This window comes from Aspergillus caelatus (genome assembly GCF_009193585.1).
Source record: "Aspergillus caelatus strain CBS 763.97 unplaced genomic scaffold BDV27scaffold_147, whole genome shotgun sequence".
Taxonomy (NCBI): Eukaryota; Fungi; Ascomycota; class Eurotiomycetes; order Eurotiales; family Aspergillaceae; genus Aspergillus; species Aspergillus caelatus.
The window spans coordinates 61,463-85,496 of record NW_022475410.1 but is presented as its reverse complement, the minus strand read 5'-3'; the positions used below and the strand labels follow the sequence as shown (position 1 = coordinate 85,496).

The 24,034-nt window shown below is 45.7% G+C and overlaps 9 protein-coding genes and 1 non-coding gene across 10 annotated transcripts; 5 read left to right on the top strand and 5 right to left on the bottom strand.

The window, feature by feature from the left end:
* Positions 1-2,409: 2,409 nt before the first annotated feature.
* BDV27DRAFT_159938 (uncharacterized protein) lies at positions 2,410-2,964 on the top strand (the record flags this gene model as incomplete). Its single annotated transcript, XM_032072955.1, has 1 exon — positions 2,410-2,964. One exon carries the CDS (start codon positions 2,410-2,412, stop codon positions 2,962-2,964), a length of 555 nt encoding a protein of 184 aa, XP_031925353.1.
* Positions 2,965-4,395: 1,431 nt separating this feature from the next.
* Positions 4,396-7,188, top strand: BDV27DRAFT_131797 (uncharacterized protein). Its single transcript, XM_032067717.1, has 3 exons — positions 4,396-5,813; positions 5,876-6,315; positions 6,392-7,188. Exons 1-3 carry the CDS (start codon positions 4,858-4,860, stop codon positions 6,994-6,996), a joined length of 2,001 nt encoding a protein of 666 aa, XP_031925352.1. The 5' UTR covers positions 4,396-4,857; the 3' UTR covers positions 6,997-7,188.
* Positions 7,189-7,347: 159 nt separating this feature from the next.
* BDV27DRAFT_t155 lies at positions 7,348-7,421 on the bottom strand. The gene has a single exon. It is a non-coding gene; the product is annotated as a tRNA-Val (tRNA).
* Positions 7,422-9,615: 2,194 nt separating this feature from the next.
* Positions 9,616-9,986, top strand: BDV27DRAFT_159936 (uncharacterized protein; the record flags this gene model as incomplete). The annotated part of the gene is made up of 3 exons (XM_032072954.1): positions 9,616-9,705; positions 9,759-9,901; positions 9,968-9,986. 3 exons carry the CDS (start codon positions 9,616-9,618, stop codon positions 9,984-9,986), a joined length of 252 nt encoding a protein of 83 aa, XP_031925351.1.
* A 544-nt stretch (positions 9,987-10,530) lies between these two features.
* BDV27DRAFT_131796 (Alpha/Beta hydrolase protein) lies at positions 10,531-13,085 on the bottom strand. Its single transcript, XM_032067716.1, has 7 exons — positions 12,839-13,085; positions 12,681-12,793; positions 11,962-12,622; positions 11,663-11,875; positions 11,550-11,601; positions 11,381-11,489; positions 10,531-11,316 (listed from the first exon to the last, which is right to left on the bottom strand). Exons 1-7 carry the CDS (start codon positions 12,965-12,967, stop codon positions 10,731-10,733), a joined length of 1,863 nt encoding a protein of 620 aa, XP_031925350.1. The 5' UTR covers positions 12,968-13,085; the 3' UTR covers positions 10,531-10,730.
* Positions 13,086-13,620: 535 nt separating this feature from the next.
* Positions 13,621-14,500, bottom strand: BDV27DRAFT_131794 (uncharacterized protein). The gene is made up of 2 exons (XM_032067715.1): positions 14,069-14,500; positions 13,621-13,972 (listed from the first exon to the last, which is right to left on the bottom strand). The coding sequence occupies exons 1-2, from the start codon at positions 14,235-14,237 to the stop codon at positions 13,698-13,700; spliced, it is 444 nt and encodes a 147-aa protein (XP_031925349.1). The 5' UTR covers positions 14,238-14,500; the 3' UTR covers positions 13,621-13,697.
* Positions 14,501-14,628: 128 nt separating this feature from the next.
* On the top strand, positions 14,629-14,990 carry BDV27DRAFT_19838 (uncharacterized protein). Its single transcript, XM_032075980.1, has one exon. The coding sequence runs from the start codon at positions 14,666-14,668 to the stop codon at positions 14,882-14,884; it is 219 nt and encodes a 72-aa protein (XP_031925348.1). The 5' UTR covers positions 14,629-14,665; the 3' UTR covers positions 14,885-14,990.
* Positions 14,991-16,072: 1,082 nt separating this feature from the next.
* On the bottom strand, positions 16,073-17,491 carry BDV27DRAFT_147140 (uncharacterized protein; the record flags this gene model as incomplete). The annotated part of the gene is made up of 1 exon (XM_032070693.1): positions 16,073-17,491. One exon carries the CDS (start codon positions 17,489-17,491, stop codon positions 16,073-16,075), a length of 1,419 nt encoding a protein of 472 aa, XP_031925347.1.
* A 1,961-nt stretch (positions 17,492-19,452) lies between these two features.
* On the bottom strand, positions 19,453-20,215 carry BDV27DRAFT_166332 (GNAT family N-acetyltransferase; the record flags this gene model as incomplete). Its single annotated transcript, XM_032074165.1, has 2 exons — positions 19,735-20,215; positions 19,453-19,676 (listed from the first exon to the last, which is right to left on the bottom strand). Exons 1-2 carry the CDS (start codon positions 20,135-20,137, stop codon positions 19,453-19,455), a joined length of 627 nt encoding a protein of 208 aa, XP_031925346.1. The 5' UTR covers positions 20,138-20,215.
* A 2,450-nt stretch (positions 20,216-22,665) lies between these two features.
* BDV27DRAFT_131791 (uncharacterized protein) lies at positions 22,666-24,021 on the top strand. Its single transcript, XM_032067714.1, has one exon. The coding sequence runs from the start codon at positions 22,794-22,796 to the stop codon at positions 23,727-23,729; it is 936 nt and encodes a 311-aa protein (XP_031925345.1). The 5' UTR covers positions 22,666-22,793; the 3' UTR covers positions 23,730-24,021.
* The last annotated feature ends 13 nt before the right edge of the window (positions 24,022-24,034 follow it).

Below are 24,034 nucleotides of genomic sequence, written 5' to 3'. Positions count from 1 at the left end.
GTTTGTATCTCATGTCCTCTGGTTAACATGACATGCGGGCGCATCAAGGGAGCCCTTCATTAGCCCCTTGCTTCTCTATCATGGGAATAAATTGACCGCCTGGCAAAGGCTTGTCTGACGCGAAGAATCTCACTGTAAATCACTTCAAGACACTAGGTCCCGATTGTAACACTTGCAGATCGGATTCCCTTGGCATTATTGTCCAACATAGCCGGTGTCAGTGTGTATGTTCTAGCTTCTACCAAGGAGATACACCTTCATAGGTGAGAGATGTAAACCGTGTTGTCCAATTGATGCCCAATTCCAAGAGGGTTTTTCCAGTTTCCTTTGGTAAACCTCGTCCATCACGTTTTTAATTCTCCGTGCTGGACTGGTGCGTTCTCTGTCAGCAACGAGTTGGGGATCCGCCCGCCACATCAGACTTAATACGGAAACATCTTCTAGTAGTAACCTACAATATAAACATCATTCACTGCATTTCCTAGCTAGTTGGGAATTTGTGATAGCCTAGCGGATCTTTTGATCTCTGAATGAGACAGTTGGTAATCACTGTACTCTTCACGATATACCACCAAAGTTTTTTGAGCTCCTTTAGATCAGTAGTTCGCGGTATAACCGTTTGCCTAAGGTTAATCCGGAAAGGAGCCGAAATCTTGCTCTCCACTGGCGAGATAAACAGGACTATCGATTCATCTAGCTCAAGCCGGAGTTCGAGGTAGGAACTTGGCAGGGTATTTTTCGGGCATATGTCATGACAGTCTAAGCACTCATCCAACCAGCGTCTACCGGATGCGATCGCTCCTTTGAATTGAGGGGACGAACTCCTGTTGCAGATTGTTGAGTTCAACGTAATATTTGAGCTTGGTATGGTTAGCATAGGGTAGCAGACAAGCCTCTGATTATTTTCTTCAACTTCCACAATATCTCCAAGCGGCCAATCGATGTCAAGGCATATCTGTGCTTGTTTATCGTCTCGGTAATATGATAACCTCAAAATTACTTAAATAAATCTGTCGTCTTCCCACATTATTCTCTAATGTACTGCAAAGGATGAGAGGTTGGAAACCCTTTCACACTGTTGAGTGATTTGATGTCTGCGTGTTGTCGACTCTCTGAGTCCCTGACTCTAGGCTTCTGAATAACTGTTGAAATTTGGTGCAGACCATTCCGGAGGTCAATATAAGAATAGGTGATTGGCTATAGTAGCAGTTGATTACCGTGTAGAAAAGCCTCCCGATCTCAGGAATTTACACGTATCAGACCGGGCAGGTCTGACGATCTTTTTAACACTAATACGTCGCTAAGCCATGGTGTCACCCGAATAGTTAGGTACATTTGGCAGGATTCTTATTTGGATAAATGCTGTGACTGTGCTGGCATTGTATCTGTTTCCAGTTACAGTAGGACCTCATATATCATTGTTGCTAAGGATCGATCGGCATTAAAATCCCTACACTGGCCATCCCGTCGGTCTCTAGTTGACTGAATGAATAAACGACATCTAACTCGACTCTAATTAACAGGTCTTATCAGTGATGGCCCAAAAGACTCCAGATCAAATACTCTCCACACAGTGATACCGATCGCTTTCATTCTCAAGAGACGGTATGTGTAGACGAGACTATAGTAGATGGTTGCTGTATAATCATATCGTCAGTCTGTGTCAGCTTAATGGATACCATTCATACATCATGAACTATAAGTCAGGAGAGCTACGTAATTGACTCCGATCATCAAAGGTATGGCACCAGTAGCTTGATTCTTCTCTTTGAATATGTGTCAAATTATTGGTACCGGGATCTTCCCTTATTGAATTGAAAAGCTGATAGGTGTGCTACCTATACATGCAACTAAGCAGCATTAACTGCTATCAGGATAGCTAGTGAGTAAACTGATTTTTGTGTTTTCATCTTATGGATTGATGATCATTTCTAATTTACTTCTTATAGTTGGCCTAGACCTTTGGAAGAAAAGTTTCAGCTGTGCGCAATTTAGTTTTGTATGGTGATCTACGCCTAATCCTGAAGAATGCATGCAACCACAGCCATGTGAGGTCTACCTTTCCTATTTAGCGGTCTACACGGCCTACGTAATGCCCATGTAATACATGATCTACGTAGGTAAAGAGGCCGAACCCTGATCGGCTAGTGGGTCCCTTGGAAGATCGTTTCCTAGTCAGAACTAGGATTCCGGAGATCAGAGATCAACATCTGTCGACTATTTGGTAAGATCGATAATACATCGATAGTTCTGAGTGATAGGCACTTTATTGAATACTTCCTTTTTTGTGCATATCCAATTCTATATATTTTTTTTTGTAGGTCGGTATATTTAAGGGCCGCCGTTCGTGCCATCTATTGCTGTATATCCAAAACAATCTCCATCCGATATTATTTTCACTCCCACAAAATGCGCCTCCAAATTTCGTTTCTATCTCTTTTATGGCTCTTTCTGCTGGTCGATTTCGGCCACGCATTCGTCGGTCCATCATGTACAAAGATGAAGGAGGCCCTTGGAAATAAACCTGACATCATCTTCAAGGAATTCAAGACTGAAGTCTGCGACAAGGGGTGCAAGCCAGTCATTGCCCATTACGATAAGTGGGCAAAGACTAAAGCAATCCATCCGCTTATTGAGAAGGTTATGAAGGATATGGGCATACCACAGCACGCTAAAGTCATTAAAGGATTAGCGGCGGACGTTGCGAAAGTGATTAAGCAAGATTGTGGGAAAATACTGGGCAAGGGCCACCTCTGCCAGAATCCAGAGACTCTCGCGAGATTTGGCAATTGCCTCAAAGGCAATCTCATGCCAGTTGTAATGGGTAAGATTGGCAGCTTAATGCCATTAGTGACGGAACCAATGTGCGCCAAAGAGCTAGCATACCTTGAGAAGGATGATTTGTGGGAAAAGGTCATACCGAAATACCTTAACATGTATTCGAAGGTGTGCAAGAAGCTATAAGATATTGTGAGTACCCAAGTGAAATTTGCTCTGGTTGCTGCAGCGCTGCTGGATTAACAAACTAACGTGATATAGGGTGGAGTGTAGGTTGAAGAAATGTAATTATATGTTCATGTCCGGCTGGGAATATTCGGGAGTCGTACTGGGTCAAGACAGTGTTTGCCAGGAACTATTTTGTATCGTTTAATCTATCAAATCAGACTTTCACTCCATCCGAGCCTCATGTTCTGTTTTCCAGGTCGTTGGCATTCCTTAGGAGTCTACCCGCTTAACATTACATTTTACCACGAGACTATGGGGTAAAATCGATCCTAGCACGAGGCATACTTTATTCTTTGTTGACTATATGTGTAACGTGCCTTGCCTACACAAATAAGAAGCAGCCAACCATGGCCATTAAGCCCTCCACGTCACTTCACCCATTAGCCTTAGCACTGCATTCTACCATATCTAACACAGAGTGTTATTGGTAGTTTATTTCAACTGTCGAGCTCATTTCAATGGACTCAATGTTCCGCTGTAATTGAGGGGAACAAAATGGAAAAAGAAAAGAAAGAAGAAAAGGTGGAATGAGTATAGATACTATGTATAGTTCAAAAAGAGAAAGAGAAGTAGATAATAGAATATCTATAAATAATGGACTGTGAGACTCCTATAAATCCAGTAAGAGTAAATTGAGAAGAGCGCGAAAGAGGAATGCACTAATGGAAATATATAATGGACCCGACACCCGGCGATCTCGAGACCCAAGCCAATGGCTTAAAAGAACTATAAATAATAGTGATTGCTAGTCTCACCATGTAATAATGCTTAACATATCGGTACTTGCTACAATAATAGTATAGTTATATAGAAGCCAGCAAAGGAATAAGGATTCATACAACCTCTTTTGGCAGTTCAATGGTCTTTCCCCTTTCCTCGCTTGGAAATCTGCCTGAAGGGATAGCCAGCTCGGGATAGCACTTAACAAACAATCTAGAACAATTACCAAACAAAGTCCGGTTGGTACTCACTTCCCGTGCTACGTAAGTTTGCATTTAGCAAGTTGGGCAGGATTGCGAGCTTGATACTTTACTTCAATCTTAATTGCGACAAGAGGAGACTCGAATAACATTAACCTCTAGTGGCGAAGTACTCGGAGATTAATAAGGGTGTCGACTGGCATGCTTTTATGTACTGTATGAACCACCCCTGCATAATTAGGGTAAAATAGCTGCCAGGTGGTCCACCCCACAGTTTTCATGACCTGACTTTTGCTTGATGAGTATGATGATTGGTCCATAAGAACCATATTTAAGTTTAGACTAATCTTAATTTGTCTGAAGTAATTCTTGGCTGCTCAGTCTGCTTTTTGTGGTCTCGCAATGAGGCGAGGACGCCTCCTTGCCAGGCCTGAGTCAGTACTCATCCCCGGATCAAAGGTCCGTGAATTCGCAGCCTCGGGGGCCAGTTGGAAGGAGGATGGAAATGTGGTAAGCACCATCCAACTTTCAAACCCCATGACATGGTGTATGAAATTTCATGATGCCCATCATATTATGGGCCCAATACCCACCCAGGGCAAGATAATAATCGACCCTCGGTTGGCCCGGAATTTAATCTCAGTTCGGGAAAACCCGCCCAAGGCCCGCTAACCGCTTTCGATGCAAATTGCGCGACTCACGAGCCCTGGGGACGCTAAACATGCAGCTCGGCTCCCCAAGGCGCAATCAGAACCCTGATCGACCACTTCCGCGAAGTGTGTTTTCAAATGCAAATACGAGAAGGCTCGATTAGCGGGAGTAGCCTTACCGGCCCTTGCAATGATTGGGCTGCAGAGCTTTAGATAACACTCCGAATTCCCACAAGCTGGAGCTCTGCAGTTTGCGTTTCCATCTCCCCCGTGGGCAGTTGATGTCCATACTTACCATGTCTTCTGCAAATGTTGTCTACACCGGGGTCTGGACCAACTGGTCCCATGGCCAGATTCGCGGTGCCACTCTCACCCTACCCCAGGAATACGCTGGACTGTTGACGGCTTTCCTGGCCATCTTTGTGTCCTTTGCGGGAACAATGATGTGGCGGATTCTCTGCTTTATCATACACCAGGCCAACACAACCCCCACTTCGGGTAAACGAGATTTCCTACATCACAGTCGCCAAGTGATCCTTCGAAATAGCGGGTCAGGAACGGCAGCAGCATGGGCATTCACAACGCTGGCCTGGAACGCCGGTAGAAAAGCACCTCGAGGCCTACTCCGGATTCTTCCCCTAGCGCTCCTAGCACTCCTCAACGTAGCATTGTTTGGAGTCTCAGGTGTCTTCACCTCGTATGTGACCAAAGTCCCGGGAAACACAACAATCATTCTAGGTCCCCACTGCGGTGGAGCTGAATCAAGCGCAGCAGTGGATACAGGTGGAATCTACTTGTCCAAGATGTTGGAAGATACAAAGCAGGCGGCAGCCTATGCGAAGCAATGTTACCACGGCAGTTCATCGTTAGCCTGCGGCACTTACGTTCGCCAAAGCTTACCTTTCACGACCCAGCAAAATGTTTCCTGCCCGTTCGCAAAGGGCCTGTGCAGGTTCAATGACCAGTCTGCTTTTGCAATGGACACGGGCTTGCTGGATTCACATAATGATTTTGGGATCAACGCCCCGCCCGAAAACCGAATCAAATTTCGACGACTCACTACTTGTTCTCCGATCTATGGCGCCGATTTTGGTACTGATAGGGATGAGCCTGGCTTGGGTACAGTTGTTTATGTCAACGCGGGTCTCACGCCGCAGCTGGTTGAGGTTGGCAATAACTGGACGTTCTCCTATGTTGTCCGCTCCGCTTTTGACAGGATGCATGCGTACTCGCTGAGGTAGGGAGGCTTTATTACCGAGGACTCTGAAATCGTTATTTTCAATCTAACAAAGGATATAGTTCTGTTTATGGACAAGCCGACCCGACTGGCGTTCTCCACAGTACTGGAAATATGTGGTATCCCGACCCAAAATTGAACCAAACTGACTCAGATATCACCCTAATGATGCTCACGCAAAATGATGTTTATTATCGAACGCCAAGTGACGATCCTTGGATAGCAGCTCACGAAAAGCTTAACGGAAGCGATGTATATACGGGGGACTACACTATCAGCTTGCTGGGGTGCATCGACCAATATCAATTCTGCAACCCCAACAGCGAGGGCGATACGGCATGCAGCAAATTGGGAGGCATAAACTCAGTTGCCCAAGACATGATTGATCGATTCGTTTATTTCAATGGGGACCAACTCGCGACCATGGAGCGGTTCATGACAATGTCGCACCTACATTCTATGTATCAAGCGGTTCAAGGGCGGGGAGGTTCAGCACTAGACAGTAAGTTCCCAGAATCCCTCTACGTATTCCGCACCGCCCAAACCGTAAAAGCAAAGCTAACCCAGTCATCCCGTAGTCGGCCAAAAACTGTACAACGGACACCAGTATTCCGTACCCCCTAACCAATGGCAAATCGAAGTCACCAACTGGTTTGCCCTTTCCCTTGCCAAGGAGCAAGCATGGGCCGTCGAATGGGCGACCGAACCCCAGAACTTCGACTCCCCTAAAGAAGGCGAGGATTCCCCATGGCAGTATAGCCCACCCACTACGCCCGAGGCCAAATCCCAATGTAGAAACCAACTCGTACACAACTCGGGAGACTACAAGAGCTTATCGGTCTTGGGAATGAGCCTGATCCTTGCCCTCGGGGGTATTATAATCATTCTTGGCTTGTTCTTGGATACCTGTGTGGGGTTGTTACAGCGTGGGAAACGGGCGTATTTGCGAGAGCAGTGGCAAACCGAGGAGACATTGGGATTGCATGGGGCTGCGTATCGGGCTTTGGGGGTGTCGACGAATTGGGCCGATGAAGTGCCACCGAGCTCGATGTTTCAGGGTCTTAACTCTGCCGCTGATGGCTATCGTTCTGTCCCCTTGGAAGGAGCCGATGTTGAGGGGAAGTCTGACGGTGGCATAACTGTGTCAGAGCGATATAGATCACATCGCGATACAGTGGCTTAGGTGTCCTGAAATTGGTATCGTTTGTCCTGAGGGTATTTACCTAGTTTTATTTTTAATATTGTTCATATTGGAGGGTGTGCTTCGTTTATATATCAACCCTGGAGCACGGGATTTCCCGATTACTGATGAATTGTCCTATGTATCGATAATAATAATATACTCTGCAATGAACTACCTGTCTGCTTGACTGCACTTCTGTTGGTTTCGCCGAAGAACAGTACGCTAATAAGAGGAGGAGTGTAAATTATCTGGCGGACGGCAACGACAACAAGTGCAGTAAATGTTCATACTGAAATTAAGTAGCAAAAAGCACCGCCATAGTGAGGATAAAAAAGGAAAGAGAAAAAGATATGACCAGACAGGGGTTCGAACCCTGGGCCTTATCCGTGTAAAGGATACGTGATAACCAACTACACCATCCGGCCGATATCGGTGATGGTAGTGGTTGTAAAATGTCTCAATGCCGACAAATGGCTCCTGCTATACACTACCAACACCTCTACAATGAAGACCTAGTATACCACAGCCTTCATCTGAACACCTTGCAGTCCGATAACCCCATCTCATCTGCATTCTTTTCATTCTAGGAAGTAGTGTAGCGTGTCTAACAACTTTAGCGTTTCGTGCTCGGTCATATGTACTGTCAAGCAACATTTTAGCATCCAATTATATATTTACCTAATGTTTTTGGACAACGGACTGGTTATTGCCTCGTTTCGCCACTTCGGGAACAACATTACGAGAACCACGTAATGCTTTGGTCTATCACACCTTTCTTTGTCTTTCCAGCAGACAAGCAGCTCTTATCGCTCAGACTACGGGTATTTGGATCACATTTTATCAACTGCTGAAGCCCAAGGCTATAACAGAGCGGTATATTGCGAGAGTCCGTTCCTAAGAAGGCAGTCGATATAGTTTAGTACTGTAAGATCTGGTAATGAAGTTCTATTAGGGTCTGACCACCGGAATAAAGTGTCTCATCTGCAATCCAAGTTGAAAGGATTCGGAATGAATATAAGTTCCAACCCTCACCCAGCCTAGAAAGACAAATGAAAGTGTTCCTAGCATCCTTCATATTCGTACATCACTGTCACCTCTGCTATATATCTTGAAATGAGCCCTAAACAAGAGCCACATGAAAACCTTGAGCCTACGATTAGGAGGCCCAGAGAAGCGCCCCCGACGCATGAAAACAGTCCCAGACAGACTTTTCCAACAGCGGAATCAGAGGTTGCCTTAAGGCCAACTGGTTCGGACATAGATGGAGGTCCTTCGGTAAGCCCCGGCATCATCAGGGAGCCACGGGGTGATGAAGAATATGTGATGAGGAGACATGAGAAACATACTGATGGCTGTAATGAATGCACTCCTGAAAAAGTACATGGAAGGGGGTATGGTGATAGGCCTAATTGCGAAGAATATGCATTCGACGTAATTCAGTACTTGTGCTGTGTCAACGACCAGGTCTATTCTTTAGTGGATACCAGCCAACCTGGACCAGTGTCAGTGAGAGTCGACGAACCACGAGAAGCTGTATGGACTCTTCTACGTGCAATGAAGGATGGTCTACACTTTGACAGTATCGATGTAGATAAACTCCAAGAGGTAGAGACATGGATTCATGAGATTAAAGACGGGTTACAAGGACGGGCCTGGGTGGGAAAGAATGGGCATATTGCCACCGCTGGCCCAATTCACAGGGACAGTGGTAACTTGGGAAATAGGGACATGTTTTTTTTGAGTCGCGACACAACACACCCTTCCGCACCGAATAAGGCTAGGGGTGATGATTCCTATCTATAAAATGGACACTATCCACGTGATGAAACTGAAGAATCACTCACGACTCGATTATTAAACATAGTCAAGCACGCTGTCGGTTGAGCAGCTTGGATTTCGCAAGGTCCATATATTGGCATCAGATATTTAGCAAATAATAGCTGGGTCGTGTGCAAGTATAAATACCACCATAAATATTCTAGTATATGGCGTAGTCTCTAATGTACATGATTTATGTCGTGATGTACCATTGTTCCCATATAACTCATTTTACTGCCCCAGGAATAATAGTGTAGAAGCTCCATTAATTTAGTCTGACCCATCACAGTATGTGGATATTGAATTAGCAAGATCGTTTACCTAACTATGCATCCTAAGCGCTTGGTTATAAATATTTACAGAATGTTTGAGTACAAAGATCGAAATGGTCATATATATGACTTTGTAACGCGGTCATGAACCTTTCTTGAGCATAAACTCATAATTGACACGTAATTGAATTCAGGTTTTGTACTGGTTGATCCCACAAGTAGAAGACGTGTGGGATCAAGCATATACTCCGGAGCAAATCTGGGAGGTTGATGCATCCGGGAAGTACTCCGGTCCGCTCCGTGCTAAAAGTAAAGGCATCACTAGTAGTGAGATTCCGCTCAGATTGTTTCCAGTTTGAAATATCAAAACAAAGTTGGTATGGTTTCATTCTTGTCCCGCATCCCTAATTAGGCTAAGCGTATTCGAAGGGGATAGTACGCGGGTTCCTGATTAATATCTAGACATCTCACACTCAGTTCCATAATATCTCCAGCCTTCTTACTCCAAAGCTATCATCTACCAGTAGCCATGCATTTTCCTAAGATTATCTCTGTTACCGTTCTTGCTGCACTCACCACTGCAGCAGCACTCCCTTCCAGCAGTGATGTACATGCTGTGGTATGAGCTTTACATCGTATTACGCCTTCTCTTGCTAATTTAGTCATGTCTAGAAAGCCTTGAAGAATCATTTGGAACGTCGCGATTCTCAGCAGGTCGCTCAGCAGGTCGTCCGGAATGCCGTCACCGCTGCACAAATGCAGGCAGAGCAGGACGCAGCTGCAGATGCTGCTGCGAGACCCGGAAACAACCTATAGTATGTTCAGTCTATGCGATGATAATGCGAGTTTCATTGGCTAATTCTCTGCTATTTTGGCGGTAGTGCTCACCTCATTTTATAATGGAATATTCCTTTATACAAAATTGGGACACCCTCTTAATGGAAATATTGGTCAGGTTGGTACCTTACAATAAGGTGGTAGGTTGAGAGTGTAGGGGTTGATGTGCCACATGCTTGCTTTTTTGACTCTGTTGGAAGGGGAACTCAGCTTGCTGCCCACTCGCTTAAAGACTTGAAGAGTTGGTTGGGGACTTTGCTTCCCACAGAATGTTAATCTTGGATTCGAACAATGATGTATGTTATGACTAGGTTCCTTGGATAATGCGTGCTAGAATTCCACAAATGGCAATTTCCTTCCGACACTTTCATTTGCAACTTAGCGATCTGCGGAAAGGATACAAGTAGTACCACTGTATCATTGACCATGTTGATAATACCTGCTGCCATGAAGAATGTGTTGGTCTCGATATATCTCCCGCTAACCCCACTGAACTGATTCTAGAAATCGGATAAAGGTTTGCAACTATTTCCCATGGTGATCCAGACTATCATAGGATACGAAAGAGTAAGAAAAAAGCCGACAAGAAGAGATACCCTAAGCAAACGTGTATGCGAGAATAATCTGTTCCCGGGGGTCGAAGAGTGCGTTCATAAAGCGTGGTCTCGGCTGACCTTGAAGATTTTCGTTAAACCCGGCAGTGTTACTGACCACACATGTTTGCTGACACGATACATTGAGCACTTTGCTACCTTAGATGATATTCCTCGATTCATACAAACACTTGATCTTCTTCGCACAAATCATTCACTTCCCACCAAGAACCACCTGGCTACTATCCTGCGGCCAACTGACCTTCCCATCATTACCACCATCCTCCACCACAAAGAAGTCCTTCACAGTAACGTTCGCAGCCACAACCCTCTCCCAAAGCTCCGGAAGACACGTCCCAGGATCCAAGATATAGCACCTTGGTTCCGGCATTGGCGGAGCAATATTCTTAATATGCCACGTATCCTTCGGCCCACTTGTCTTATACTCCTCCGTAACACTTAGTAGTCCAGTAGGGATATCCCGATCCAGCATGGCACGCATAAAGATCTCATATGCCGCGACCGGCTGATACGCCGGTACTTCGTGACCTGCCTGGTAGACGCGCGTGAAGCTATAATTGCCCAGCTGGCGAGTCATGCCCTTGATACCTTCGGACGTGACTAATGGGGAATACCCGGTGCTTGCGAACTCTGCGGCGCGCGAATATGCCACTGCCAGACTGGCCTTCTCGCCGCCGATCCAGTTGCAGGCGTAGTCGCGGTCGCCGTACATCATGTGTACCTTCACGCCGCTGTCGAGAAGGTAGGCTATCGAGTCGAGGAATCCGCCGCGAGTGATGCTGGGCCATGTTAGTAGTCTATGGTAATTACTTGGTCATGAAGAAGGTAGTTGGAAATGTATACTCATAGGTCTTCTCGAACTGTTTGTGGACCACGGGGGCAGCTTCTGTGAAATTGACAGGGACGCCGAGGGCCTTTAGTACAGACTCTTGGGTCAAATAGCCCAGCATGTCTGGACGTTTCGATTGGGATTAGAGTCAACAGCAAGATAGCTTTGGGTGGTTGGACTTACGGTGAGCTGGAAACGGGTCATTTTTGGGATGAGAAATGTCATACCAACTGCGCTAATCCAACCAGAAGAAACTATTAGTACTATCGTCGGGGCTTAAGGACCTAAGCACATACGTTCAGTTGTTGGTATTGAGCAGTACCGCCTCCCTCGCAATCTAGATCGATATCTTTGCATATCTCGGATATGTTTCCCTTCTGAGAAGCAGAGTCCCAGTCCTTCAAAGCTGCTTGGCACGCTATCGCTCTGTCGCGACAACCGCCGGGACGAGCCCATTCGTGCATTAGCGAGTCATATAGAGACTGGTTGAATATTTGTAGGCCATATGTCTGTTTATATAAGCAAATATCAGAATAGATAGTTCCAAGCCGTTTCCTCTTATAGACGACGCGTAGGGCGACAGGAAGAAACATACGTTGTTATACCCGATGGTAATATATGATTCTCCTTGGACTACAGCATCGATAAGACCATTCACAATCCCCAACGTATCGAGATGCAGATACTGCGCGCCCTTTTCCGCGGTCCCCTTCGCAATCCGATCATTCTGTTCCTGGAAAAAGCCGAAGATCGCCGGACCATAGTGACCTCCATAGCTCTCAGCCCACAGAGAAATTCGATCATCAACAGGCTTATAATGAGGAAACTCGAAGAACCAAGTCTGCGCGAAATGCCATAAAGCATGAGCCGCAAGCGCACTGCTGTTTGCGGTTTGTGATAGCGTCTGGCTCGCAAATGTACCAACACGGTGTGTGAAGTTAGATTCGGGTATATCTACCGAGAAATCCCCAGGCACGATCATAGTTTCCACCGCGTCGTAGTCCATGACTAATGTACCGTTGGTGGCGACATCGTAGGAGAAACCGACCTGCATAGGTTGATCGAGAAACAAGAGGTTAACCTCATTGTTCCAACTCCAGGGGTTTATAACTGTGGTTTTGGAATCCGACGCCACGGAACAAGGGCCCAGTTCCTCGAGAAGCCCCATGAACGAGGAGCCACCGGGACCGCCATTGAGCCAGATAGCGAGGGGCGCGTTCTTGGGGTCCTTGCGCGCCTCAAAGAACCAGAAAAATCTATTTATGCAATTAGGTCTCTATGCATTCGTTACTGACTTTTGGAATACGACTGTACGTGTTCATGGGGTAATCTTGTCGGTCCCCTATATCATCGGCAAGAAAACCGGGGGGCAGATGAACGTAACCCGAATACGACCGAACACCAGGTGTTGTTTCACATATTCCGGGCTACTAATTAGTGAACAGCTATGCTCTTTCAAGTGGGATATCTACCTCTTTGAATGATATGGACACATTCTCATGTAGCTTAGACTTGACGACGGTTACCCCCTCAGGCGTGGGGGGAAATTGCGCCGTGGCGGCACCGAGCAGGGCGCACAGTGCCAGGTTGAGAAACATCATGGCGCGAAGTGGTAAAGATACTACCCTAAATCGGTGGGCCCTGCGGGTTTAAGAACAAACAGTTTAGCATAGCGAGGCTGGAGATAAGCTTTCTGGAAACGTTGCGATAGGCCCTAGGCCTTCCGGAGTCCGTCGGGCTACCTCTCAAATGCTTACTTTGTACCCAAGATTGTACTAACAACCGGGTTAGTGGCCCCCTAAGTATACCATATCAGCACTAGTAGCCAGTATCTATCTAGTTGGTTGACGGTATAAACAAAGAACTGCAGCCACACTAGGCTACAGCATTGTAACCCTGTCGGTCTAGGCCTCCAAAATGCTAGTCGTCATTTCCCTTGTATGGAGTAAATAACCATGTCCAATCGCTAAACCCGAATTATCTGGGGATATACTTGGCAGCCTCTTCCTGCTTTCATTGGGGGACTACATAGACTCAACGCCCCACAGAAGTACTTTAATAGTATCGATGTCTTAAGATACAGCTTCGGAGAGAAAAGGAAAATAAAGCAAGAAATTGAATATCCTAACGCCATGTAATTATGTAAAGCAGTCGCCTAAATATGTTCCTAGAGACACAATGGGTACAACATAGAGATCAAAAAGAGAAGAAAATATAATATAAAATAAAATAAAGTGTTACACCAGTTGCAGAACACATCATGCCAGCTTGACCATGCACGGAATAAAACAGCAGATGGCAGTGTAGACTTAGAATGGTTGTTAATCCCATTTATCGCCATGATTCAGCCCTAGTCTCTGCTCGAGCCCAGAATTCACTGGATTTGTACTTTCCCCATAAACTTGTCCCAGTTTCAATGCTCGGCTGTGTAGCCCGGATAAACGTCATGAGCCCTGCAACATGGAAATCTCTCTTGTTGCCGATGAGTCCTTGTTCTTCAACGATGGTACGGGCTTCCTGGACTTTGCGTCGATCGCTCGCAGAAAGGGTGTTTTTATGTCCTCGTATTTCTTCGAGGATGTGGAGGATATCCAGTACGGGGTATCCTTGAAGAATTATTGTCAGACTATTACAGTATCTCGAAAGGCTCACATGATATTGTTCAAGGGAAATGATTCAAATGCCGACAAGATGGCACTTACCAGAGCTTTTCGGTGCTTGCGATTGCATCGGGAGGGCTGGGGATTTCTGTTCAAGGTCGGCCATATCTAAGTGAAGATAACCACGCTCTGCCTGTTTCACGTCGTTCTTGAATAAGTAGAATGATATCCACCTTTCACTGCCAGGAGAACGCACCTCGCTTATATACATCCACTGGATGCGGTCAGACACATACAAACCTCTGCAGGATTTCTCTGACAGGTATGCACAACGATCCTTTAGCTAGAGCATAAGCTTGGCATCCGCGGACCCTTCGATACTCACTAGCGGGACGCCTGAATACGGAATCTATTATGAAACAAAAATGATCAGCCGGACCGGAATATTAATTGTGATCAGCATGATGATGAGTCAATTGGAGGGTGAGGCTTCAGAGATTGGTTGTCCATAAACCACAGTGATAGACATCGGCACACCGCCCCAAAGCTCTGCACATCCCATTCGAGTCTAGGCCAGCATAATAATTCCAAATGGGAGATGTTCAGTATGCGAGGTCGAGTAATAAACGCTTCAATCCCTATATTCTGGCAATTAACGAGCTTCGTTGTCCTGCCACCCTGACTCACGGCAAATGTGATATGTCGAATAAGGAGTCGTTGCCTAGAGCGTTGAAACGGCATGGAGGACTTACCATTCCTTTGAAGAAGACAATCTCTTTTTCTTTCTTTCTTTCATTGATTCTCTCTCTCTCTCTCTCTCTCTTTTTTTTTTTTTTTTTCTTTTCTCCCGTTGCTTACAGTCAACTTACTAGACACTCTACCCAATCCAAAATTTGGAGGAACGGGAAAAGATGGTGAACAGGAAAGATTGAGAAGGTCAGAGCTACCTTAGGCATGTACCAAGAAACCTCTACCCTCATAGCCCAGCTGCAAGGTACTACCGTGTTTCTCTCGTGGGTTGGTGCAGATCAGGCCGGGGAGTTCGGACCACCTCTGGATCAGTCTCATTCAAAGGTACGTACAGCACATACCGACTAATGAAATTCATCTGTCTAGCTAGACCTAAGTTACTTTCTATGTGTCACAATTCTGTCTCGCTTCCAGAATCACATCGGATAACGAGCCGCGCGGTAGGCAGAAGTCCGCTATTCCCTTACCAGAAGTGAGGCTGCCCACTTATTATTAGGGTTGGTTGTCCGACCGCCAACCGCGGGTGTTTTATTCCCGTATTTTCTGCAGTCACCATTAAATCTGACCGCGACGACAAAAAGTACGCAAATGTCCACCGTTTTGAGATGACATTGATGATGGAGGCTCTGGTTTCCCACAATTCATCCTCCGATCCGTCTTAGCCCCCAGTAGTTGTTTCTTTGTTTTTCTATTTCCACAAAACGTTAACCTTTGTGTCGTGGTTTATGACAATCCAGTACCTGTGGTCTTTTGTCCTAGCGGATTCTATTGTGTATGATTTTCAACAGAAACATGAATAGACATGAATAGGAACCGTCATTCAGCTATAGAGGTTTTCATTAATAGTCTTGGGTTGCTCTAGTTAGGTACAAATTTTATCTATTTATTTTTATTTCTTTTTTCTTTTTTCTTTTTTCTTTATTTATTAACTTATTTTCTTTTTAAAAAAAAGAAACAGAAAAGAAATGTTGATTTGAAACACTCTGTAAACTGACCCAAGCTAGCCATCCTACTTCTACACCCGAGACCTGGAATCTTTGCAACTGTGGTGTTGATTCTGCGCAAAATACGACCTTATAATAAAGAAAGAAGCCAGTGCTCTGTAGACACACATGGCCTACGGGGAGATCAATTTCCTTGGAGATTTTCAAGTACTGTTCATCGGGCGTGACGACTTCCACGAAGAACCCCCATAAAGCACAACGTCCATACAGTGGCCACGGAATTAGTATGTGGCGGAGGTCTCAAGTGAACACATGATTGCATTGAAGTAATAATGAGCAAGGGCACAAAAGTACTGAAAGCGGTAACAGGTTATCTTTGTCTGCAAGAGATATGTCAATTAGGTATGTAGGTTCATGACCCTTTAGAAAATATTGCGGAGATTTCGATGGCGTGTATGAGAAGGGATAAAGATTTGTCCAACAGGGTCCGATCCGTCGAAAACCCCTCCGCAACTAAGATCCGGGAGAATGTGAAGACAAATCTGATGGGTTCCTTGTGATGCTGATCAAAGCAATGCCACAGCACATCTATATTCTTCTGGTCGGCTTTGTGTAGTGGTATCGTCCTATGACACACCGTCCAAGGCTTGCCCGTGGACATCCATTTAATTCCCTCCTCCTGTCTCTTTGCATCCCGCCCGGGATAAAGAAGGGGCAACCACTCGGACGGGGGTGAGAATAATTGATCCAACAATATAAATGCATTTGCGATCACGTTGACCTTGTACCGGTTGTCGTTGACTGTCTTTAGCTCGGGCCGATTGATGTTCTGAACTATGCACTGGTCATCTCGGGGCCAAATGATGCGGTGCATTATGTAGTTGCTGATGCTGAGGTGAAGCGGTTCGTATTTGGGGACCAGAACCATATAGTCGCTCGTCTGCGAGAGGGATATATCCATGTTCTTCAACGCGCCCCATAACGCCTTGGGCGTATTCATACGAACAGCCCTGAGTAATGTAAAAAGTGACTGAACATCTCCAAGGTTATCATCTTGGCGCTCTGGAAAGTTTTCAATCCACTGACCCAACAAAGACCCTAACTGATACACAGATTTAAATGATGTACCATCAGGTTTACTGCGTGAAATCTGGCTGTCAAATAGCTGGTCCAAAACAAAATCACCCGTGTATAACAGGCTGCTCAAGGCGTCCAAAATCCGGATATCCTCCCCAGTAGTCGGGATAAGCTGTTTGTACACCCTGTCATGTTGGATTTGAGCCCAGACATGCCGTAACACAGAAACCACTTGTATCTCAACCATCCTTGTGTCGAGCCTTTTATCTTTCATCGAGTCCTTCTTAAAGAAGACGCGGTAGTGATCGGCACAGTACCCCGGGAACAAACGAGGTTGAGTTGCTTGGGCATTCTCCTTTTCTCCCAAAGAGAGATTCCATGGTACTTCGAATTCCCTCCGCAAGATCTTCTCAACATGGGACTTTTTCCGCGGCAGATAGAGCGAGATCCGAACCCCAGCCAAATCTGCGATGTCACCTCTAATGTCGTCGATGCTGCCGTAGCCTTTCTTTTCTTTACATGCACTAGCTTCAGTCTCTTGGCGTTTTCTCAGTCGCTCATGAAGCTTCTTCTCGAGACTTTCTGGGTCTTTTGCTCTGGAGGTTACGATACACTCCACTGATTCACGTTTGAGGACCTCTGCGCATAAATCCTCGGCCTTCTTAGCTGCCAAGGCGTAGATTTCCTTATCCTTCTTGTATTCCCTCATGAACTCATTAATTACCTTAATACTTTTGTCGGCTTCAAAGGGCATATCGGAAATCGGCTTCATGGTTGGCTTATATAGCACTGTATAATGGAACCTAATCAAGCCAAGAAAGGAAAAAAAAGCAAATAAGCAAAGAAGAAAAGAAGAAAAGAAGAAAAGGAAGTTCAAATGAGTTCAGCGTGAGCGAAAAGACCCGTGAGATGACTGCAGTGTGATAGCAATGGAATACAGAAAAGAAGCAACGCTATTTAACTATCTCTACTACCCCGGACCACGAGCATCATCGACCAGTGGTGACTGGATACTTCCCAAATCGGCAACAGCCAAAATCAAGCGGTGAACATTAGGGCCATGAAGCATGCCAGCCAGCGAACATAGAGATGCCCGATACGCCTATCAGCTGATACTGTAGTTTTTGCGATCTTCCGACTTGGAGCCCCCAAAGCGTTGATAAGGAGGGCCGGGGATTAAACTCATTGAATAAGTTCGTAGTATCTCCGGAATTCTGCGAGTCATGCATTGGCTTGCATTGGTGGATTGTCCTTCAGAGAAGTGCACCATATGAGTTGGCTTGCAGGAGTAGTACGCAGATCGAGTTTTTGGTGCCCACATGCTTATCGGATATCTGGCCTAAGATTTAGATGATAAAATGATTAGATGCAGAGCGGTGTATAATTACCCAATAACTGCATGACAGCTGGTGCCTGTTCGTCTGGGTCGGTTGGGTTCGACTCGCAGCCTTGCATAACTACTTTTCCTGCCTGACGATTCCGAATAAAGGTGTAGGGCAGTTATGCACGTAGTCCGAGTGCGATCCAATAAACAGAATCTTCCCAGTATTATAATACAGCTCTGCATAAATCAAGCCCCTCCAGAACAGGGTTATTATCAATCCTAGCTAACCGAATATCAGCTAGGTGTCTAGCATATATTCGACAAGCAACTTGAAACACCATATTGGATTAATTTCGCTGAAGTGGAGATAGTAGACAAAATCAAGCAAAAAGGGTCAGCATTAAACTTTCCAATATATATTCTCATACGCTTCATGCTCGTTAGTATGGCGCTACCTAATTCTGCAGTAGAGTAGCTTTGCTGTTCGCTTTTGAAGATACTCAAGTTACCCAAAGACATTTTCAAATGTGTTAATTGGCTCATAGAATAGGGCTATACGTATCGCGTCATCGCTTCCCATACGATACTTGGAGGGAAAGTATCTGTCCATCAGCCTAAATGCGTGGGTGTCTGAAAATGCTAGAACGGGAGATTTTACACGGCACTACTCACCCCCCATTACCTTCCGCGTGATAGAGAGGGGATGGCCATTTCACACCCACTGAATATTAAAGGGACCTTCGACTCATCCGACTGGCTGATCCCATAGTTAGTTCGCATTCGAACTTGTGACATCCATGTTACTAACCTGAAAGCCTTTCTACGCTAACCAAGTTCGTGAAAAATCTTGCCATATGGCAGACTTTTTCTACAAATTGGCTAAAGCGTGCCGTTATGGGTGGTTGCTTGACCCTAATACTGCGGCTCAAGATACCCTTTTAGCGTAGACAAGATTCAATACAAGAGTTGTCAAGAGCTAATTTGCATAATGCTTTGCTTGCTTATTAGTTTACTTCGAACGGGGCATTACTGAGTCATGAAAGTCCTCAGCGAACTAGACCATGGAAAACAAAAGATCTCGCTGCAAAGAGTACACCCTCAATACTCCGTCCATTACCTGTTTTCGACAATTGTGCACTCCAGAAAAGAGAGTCTCTTGATTTGGAAATGAGAAGTTTAAAAGTGAACAGAAAGATCATACGATCTAGTGCTTGGTGGAACTGTCAAGTACTATAACTCTGCATGGGCTATTGATAAGCGTGGCGTCATTCGAAAACCAGGTTCTATTTTGGTATTCACTAAACATTTAAATTCAGGGTTTCTACTAGTCTAAGATTCACAACATGGCATTAACAGTTGGAGACTGGCTTGAACGATGAGAATCAAAGTCCTCATTTTCGAGGCTCTCTAACCATAGACGCCAGTCCAACCGCCGCACTTGCAGAGTCACTTCGGTCCACAAATCCAAACTTTTCATAGACCGGCCGTCCATCAGCACTGGCATCGATATAAGCAAAAGCACCCTCTTGGTCAGCCATTTGACACCCCCATCCAATTAGCATCCGAGCAGCACCCATTTTCCGATAGTCGGTGTGCGTACCCAACATATCAAGATCTAGTATCAAGGTCAGCGATTCCTCCACTAGCTATTTCAGGGGAGAAATTCGACATACAGAAATTCTTCTTTCCCCCAACCAATCTGGCACGACCAGTCTCCATATTTCCTATAAATGCATTGTTACGCTGAGGGTCCATGTCCGAGTGCCATGGAGGAAACCGAGGACCACGCTCTTCGGCCGTCTGAAGAGACCACTTTGCGTATGCTGCAATCCGACCGTTTCTTGTATCGACAACCTTGAGATATTTCTCTTGTGGCTTGTGTAGCATGTCATGACGGTTGGCTTGATCCCACCATTGTCGTACTCCGGGGGTGTTCGGCCAGATTTCTAGCATCTCCGGGGTATCGAACGCATTATACCAAACTTCAATTAACTCGGGAATGTCTTCGGGTGTAGCGTGCTCGAGTCTGAGAGGGGATCCTGAGGTCGAGGTGCTTTGTGTTGTATTCACGGTCATTATGCCGTACAGCCTTGGCGACTGGGGATAGACAAGAACCGTACAAGGATTAGGAAATAGATTGCAGTAGAGTCAAAATGATCCTGGTTAAAGGGCGGGGCAGTCTGGCATTTAAATAAGTCCAAAGGTTGGGGGTGGGGCAACTATCAGACAAGAAGAAATGGGAAAGCCAACAATTTCTGTCGAGTCAGATTTAAATGCATGTGGCTGGGAGACGAACGCAAATTCTTGCATTGGCGGCTCCACATTGTAGGGACCTTTCATGCTACCATGCCTCTTCGTCACAATGATCGGTGAGCGGTTTGTCGGATGCGACATGTCATATATATTAGCGGTAAGGTTTATCCTACATGAGTTTCTCTTTCGGTGATAATAAATGAATTATTAGAACCCAGCATCGCTGCTGACACCTCGCTAACGTGCTGATAACTAATAAGTCCATTTCCAGGCCTGGTATTGTAGTAGAGAGTTTCTGGTCAGAGATGTAGATGGTCGTCAGTGTTGGGCGATGTGAATGCAAGGGCTGTGTCGCTTAGAAAAGATCAGCGTCGGTGAGATAATATGGGGTCTCTGGTGCCCCTATTATACCATTCTCATGAGCAGCACGAACAACGTGGCAATATTGGTTATGCAGCATGTTTTAAATAGTTATCACCAGGAGTGTTGAGAGGACAACTTGAGGTTAACGCTGACCGACTCGCACGTCTAGCACTGCCCCTTGCGTCCCTAGGCAGTTTGTACAACTCGGTACGTGTGATTTTACCCACAGCTAGTTAGCCGAATACCACTATGCTAAGTGGTAGAGTACAGGCTGAGAAGACCATGAATATCTCGAACATGCGTTAGAAGGGCACTTGTTAGTCACGTTCTATGAGAACACATGGTCACCCTTCATCATAAAATACGTCCAATTTCAGCCCATTGTCCTGTATCCTGGTTTATTTGCGCTTGAATGGTATTCCCAATGAAGCTGAATGTGGTCCCATCTAGAGAATATGCCAGAAAATAGATAATTTGATCCCTCGCTATGCGAGCTGGGGAGCTAGGTACGGAAGGGCTATTTATACTCTGTAGAACACAGAGTCTAGGCGCTAGGCATACCCGAGGAAGCCGCGCACAGGGCTTTTATTGGCATAATATGAATATATTTGCCGGGATCCTGCTTATACCTTACAGTGGTGCATTCACATAACCTTGATTTGTGCGAACAGCTTAATCGTGTGCAGTGAAAGACCATGTCATGTCTAGACTTCGATACTAATTGTTCACCAGTCTTGCCGACTCAATGAACAAATTAATCCTCTTCCTGTTCTAAAGCTAAATTGGTCAGTATTAGGGCAACTCAGTGGAGCTTTGGACTCTCCGATCTGTCAAGTCACAGCGTAACGTTCTAGAAAACCCTATCCCGCGGCTTCTGAATGGGTCCCGGGCCGTTGTGAGACTTGGCTACTATTTATATACGTCAATGTGGGTCGTATGGATACCATGGAGGAGGCTGATTATGGACTACAATGGGATGGTCGATCTTAAGTTCATGCTGGGAGTCAGTGCAAGTGTTTATTATTAGAGGTAGGCTCCGCAATTGAAGGGTTATGCAATGATGCTTGCGTGGTGGACGAGGATTAATAGACTATTTTAGCGCCAGGATCATAGAATTGTGGCAGAAACGATGGCGATCCGTGCACGTCTCCGATCCATAGTGAATGCAAGAGACAGAAACTATTCAACCCGTTATGATATGCTATTTGTTATATGCTGGGATAATTTAGTAAACAAGACAACATTACTAAGCGGAATATCCGGAGATCTAAGGTGGTCTGGTGCCCATGAGAGCAACTATTTATATCGGACACATTTTTTATGCGAGTTCTTTCTATTATAGTATCTTCAATAGTTGCAAGGCGCAGTTTTACACTCGAAGCTACCCTCCCCATCACTAGACATGTCGAGTTGACCTTAGTTATCGGGCTTGGAGATTACGGTGAAACAAACGACGTGGCCGAGTTGCGGTAGGCGGGAATCCGCTTGCACTAGTAAAAGATGGGCTGTTGCGATTTGGCAGCATTCGCCAGCAAGGAACTGTTAGCGGAGTATTTCGGTGGGGCAAAGCAGGATTGTGGTTCCTGGGCTAAATTCTTTTCCTTATCCGCGAAGGGTGGAATCTTATATTCCTTCTCGGAGATAATGGGATAATCATGGCTTGCAGAGAGCAGATGCAGCCACTGTGCAGTAGGTATGTTTGCCAGTGACATGTACACTAGGATCTAGGAGAACATAGAAGGATCATAATAGTGCTGATCAAACAATATTTGAACGTGGTTCGAAGGAAACAAAAATACATAATAAGTATGGATCCGAAGCCGCGTCTTCGGCGTGGCTGTTGAACTCCACTCCCCATCGCCGAGCCAATCAGGGGTCACTCGGCCATAAAAATAACTGTCAGCCCTAAAGTTGGTAGTTGGTCACGTACGACGCCAACGACCTTAGACGAAGAAATTTTTGAGATCAATTAACTCTAAGTCGCTAGTATTTGAAGTCGCGTCGCCATGCTTGCCCCCATGAACCATACAAAATATTGCTCGCTCCAAGCTTCACCTCTCTTCCTCCTGACCCTTTCCCTGCCCCCTTAATCCACCTTTGCCGAGACGCCGTGAATATGCGAATACAGTCCCTGTTTGTGCTGGGAACGGTCTTCTCGGGCGCAATTGCTCACCCTGAGCCTACTGCTGAAGTGTCGTCGAAATGGCCTTCTACCACAACTACCCCCCTTACAGCACCGACACCCGCCACGCTCCATGGCAATAACGGCGCAAGAAACAAACGTTATGAACATGGCCTGCTTTTAGAAAAACGAGATACAACTACGGAGGACCCTGCGACCACCACAGAAGAGACCACCAGTACGACTAAAGAAGCAACAACGGAGGCGACCACGCAAGCTGATACCACCACTGCCCCTACAACCACCGAAGCAACAACAACAACAACCGACGATGCCACGACCACGACGGAGTCCTCTACGACAACAACTTCGAGCACGACTAGCACAACTAGTTCCACCAGTTCGACGACCTCCACAACCTCGACCACATCCTCCACATCCTCCACATCACAATCGACGAGTAGCATGTCAACCACCACCACAAAGAGCACATCGACTACCGCCACAAAGACCAGCTCGACGTCCACTGCAACAAGCACAATCAGTGCTGAAATGCGAGAATACAATCATCGTGGAAATATAGCCGCCATAATCACTTTTAGCATATTGGGGGCTATCTTCTTTGGTTACGGGTTCCTTCACTGCTATCTGGATTCTCGAAAAAAGCGCCAGATTGCAGCGACAAAGGCAGCAGCGGAGGCCGGATCAGACTATTCTTTGGTGGCATTAAACCAGAATGCGAGATCACAAAGTGAAATCAACTTTGACCGGTCCTCTATGATGTTCGCTTCTCAATCTGCGTCCCGTACGGATTTGTCTTCCGTGGTTCAACAAGGTGCGCGACCTTCATCGCTGGCAGTCAGCGAGACACTCCACCCAAGTCCAGCGACAGGTCCATCCTCTAATAATCCCCGGGGGAACTTCATCTAATACCAGAGGGTCAAATAATGTTCTCAACGTGGTGGTATCCTGTCCGACCAATATAATGTGTAATACGATGTTAACGTCATTTGCACGTCCAGACCTCATTTCCCATCAGCGATGTACAATTATATCCAATTTTCTTCCTATTATGTATTTTCAATATTCTACTTCTTCCCTATCCACCATGCATAATATTCATGGCTCGTATAAGTTGCATTATTTGCAACCTAGACATCTCATGTGTCCATCATCCTTACTAGAAATGCAATAGACTCTGCATGAACAGTCTTCCCCATTACTTTCTAGATTGC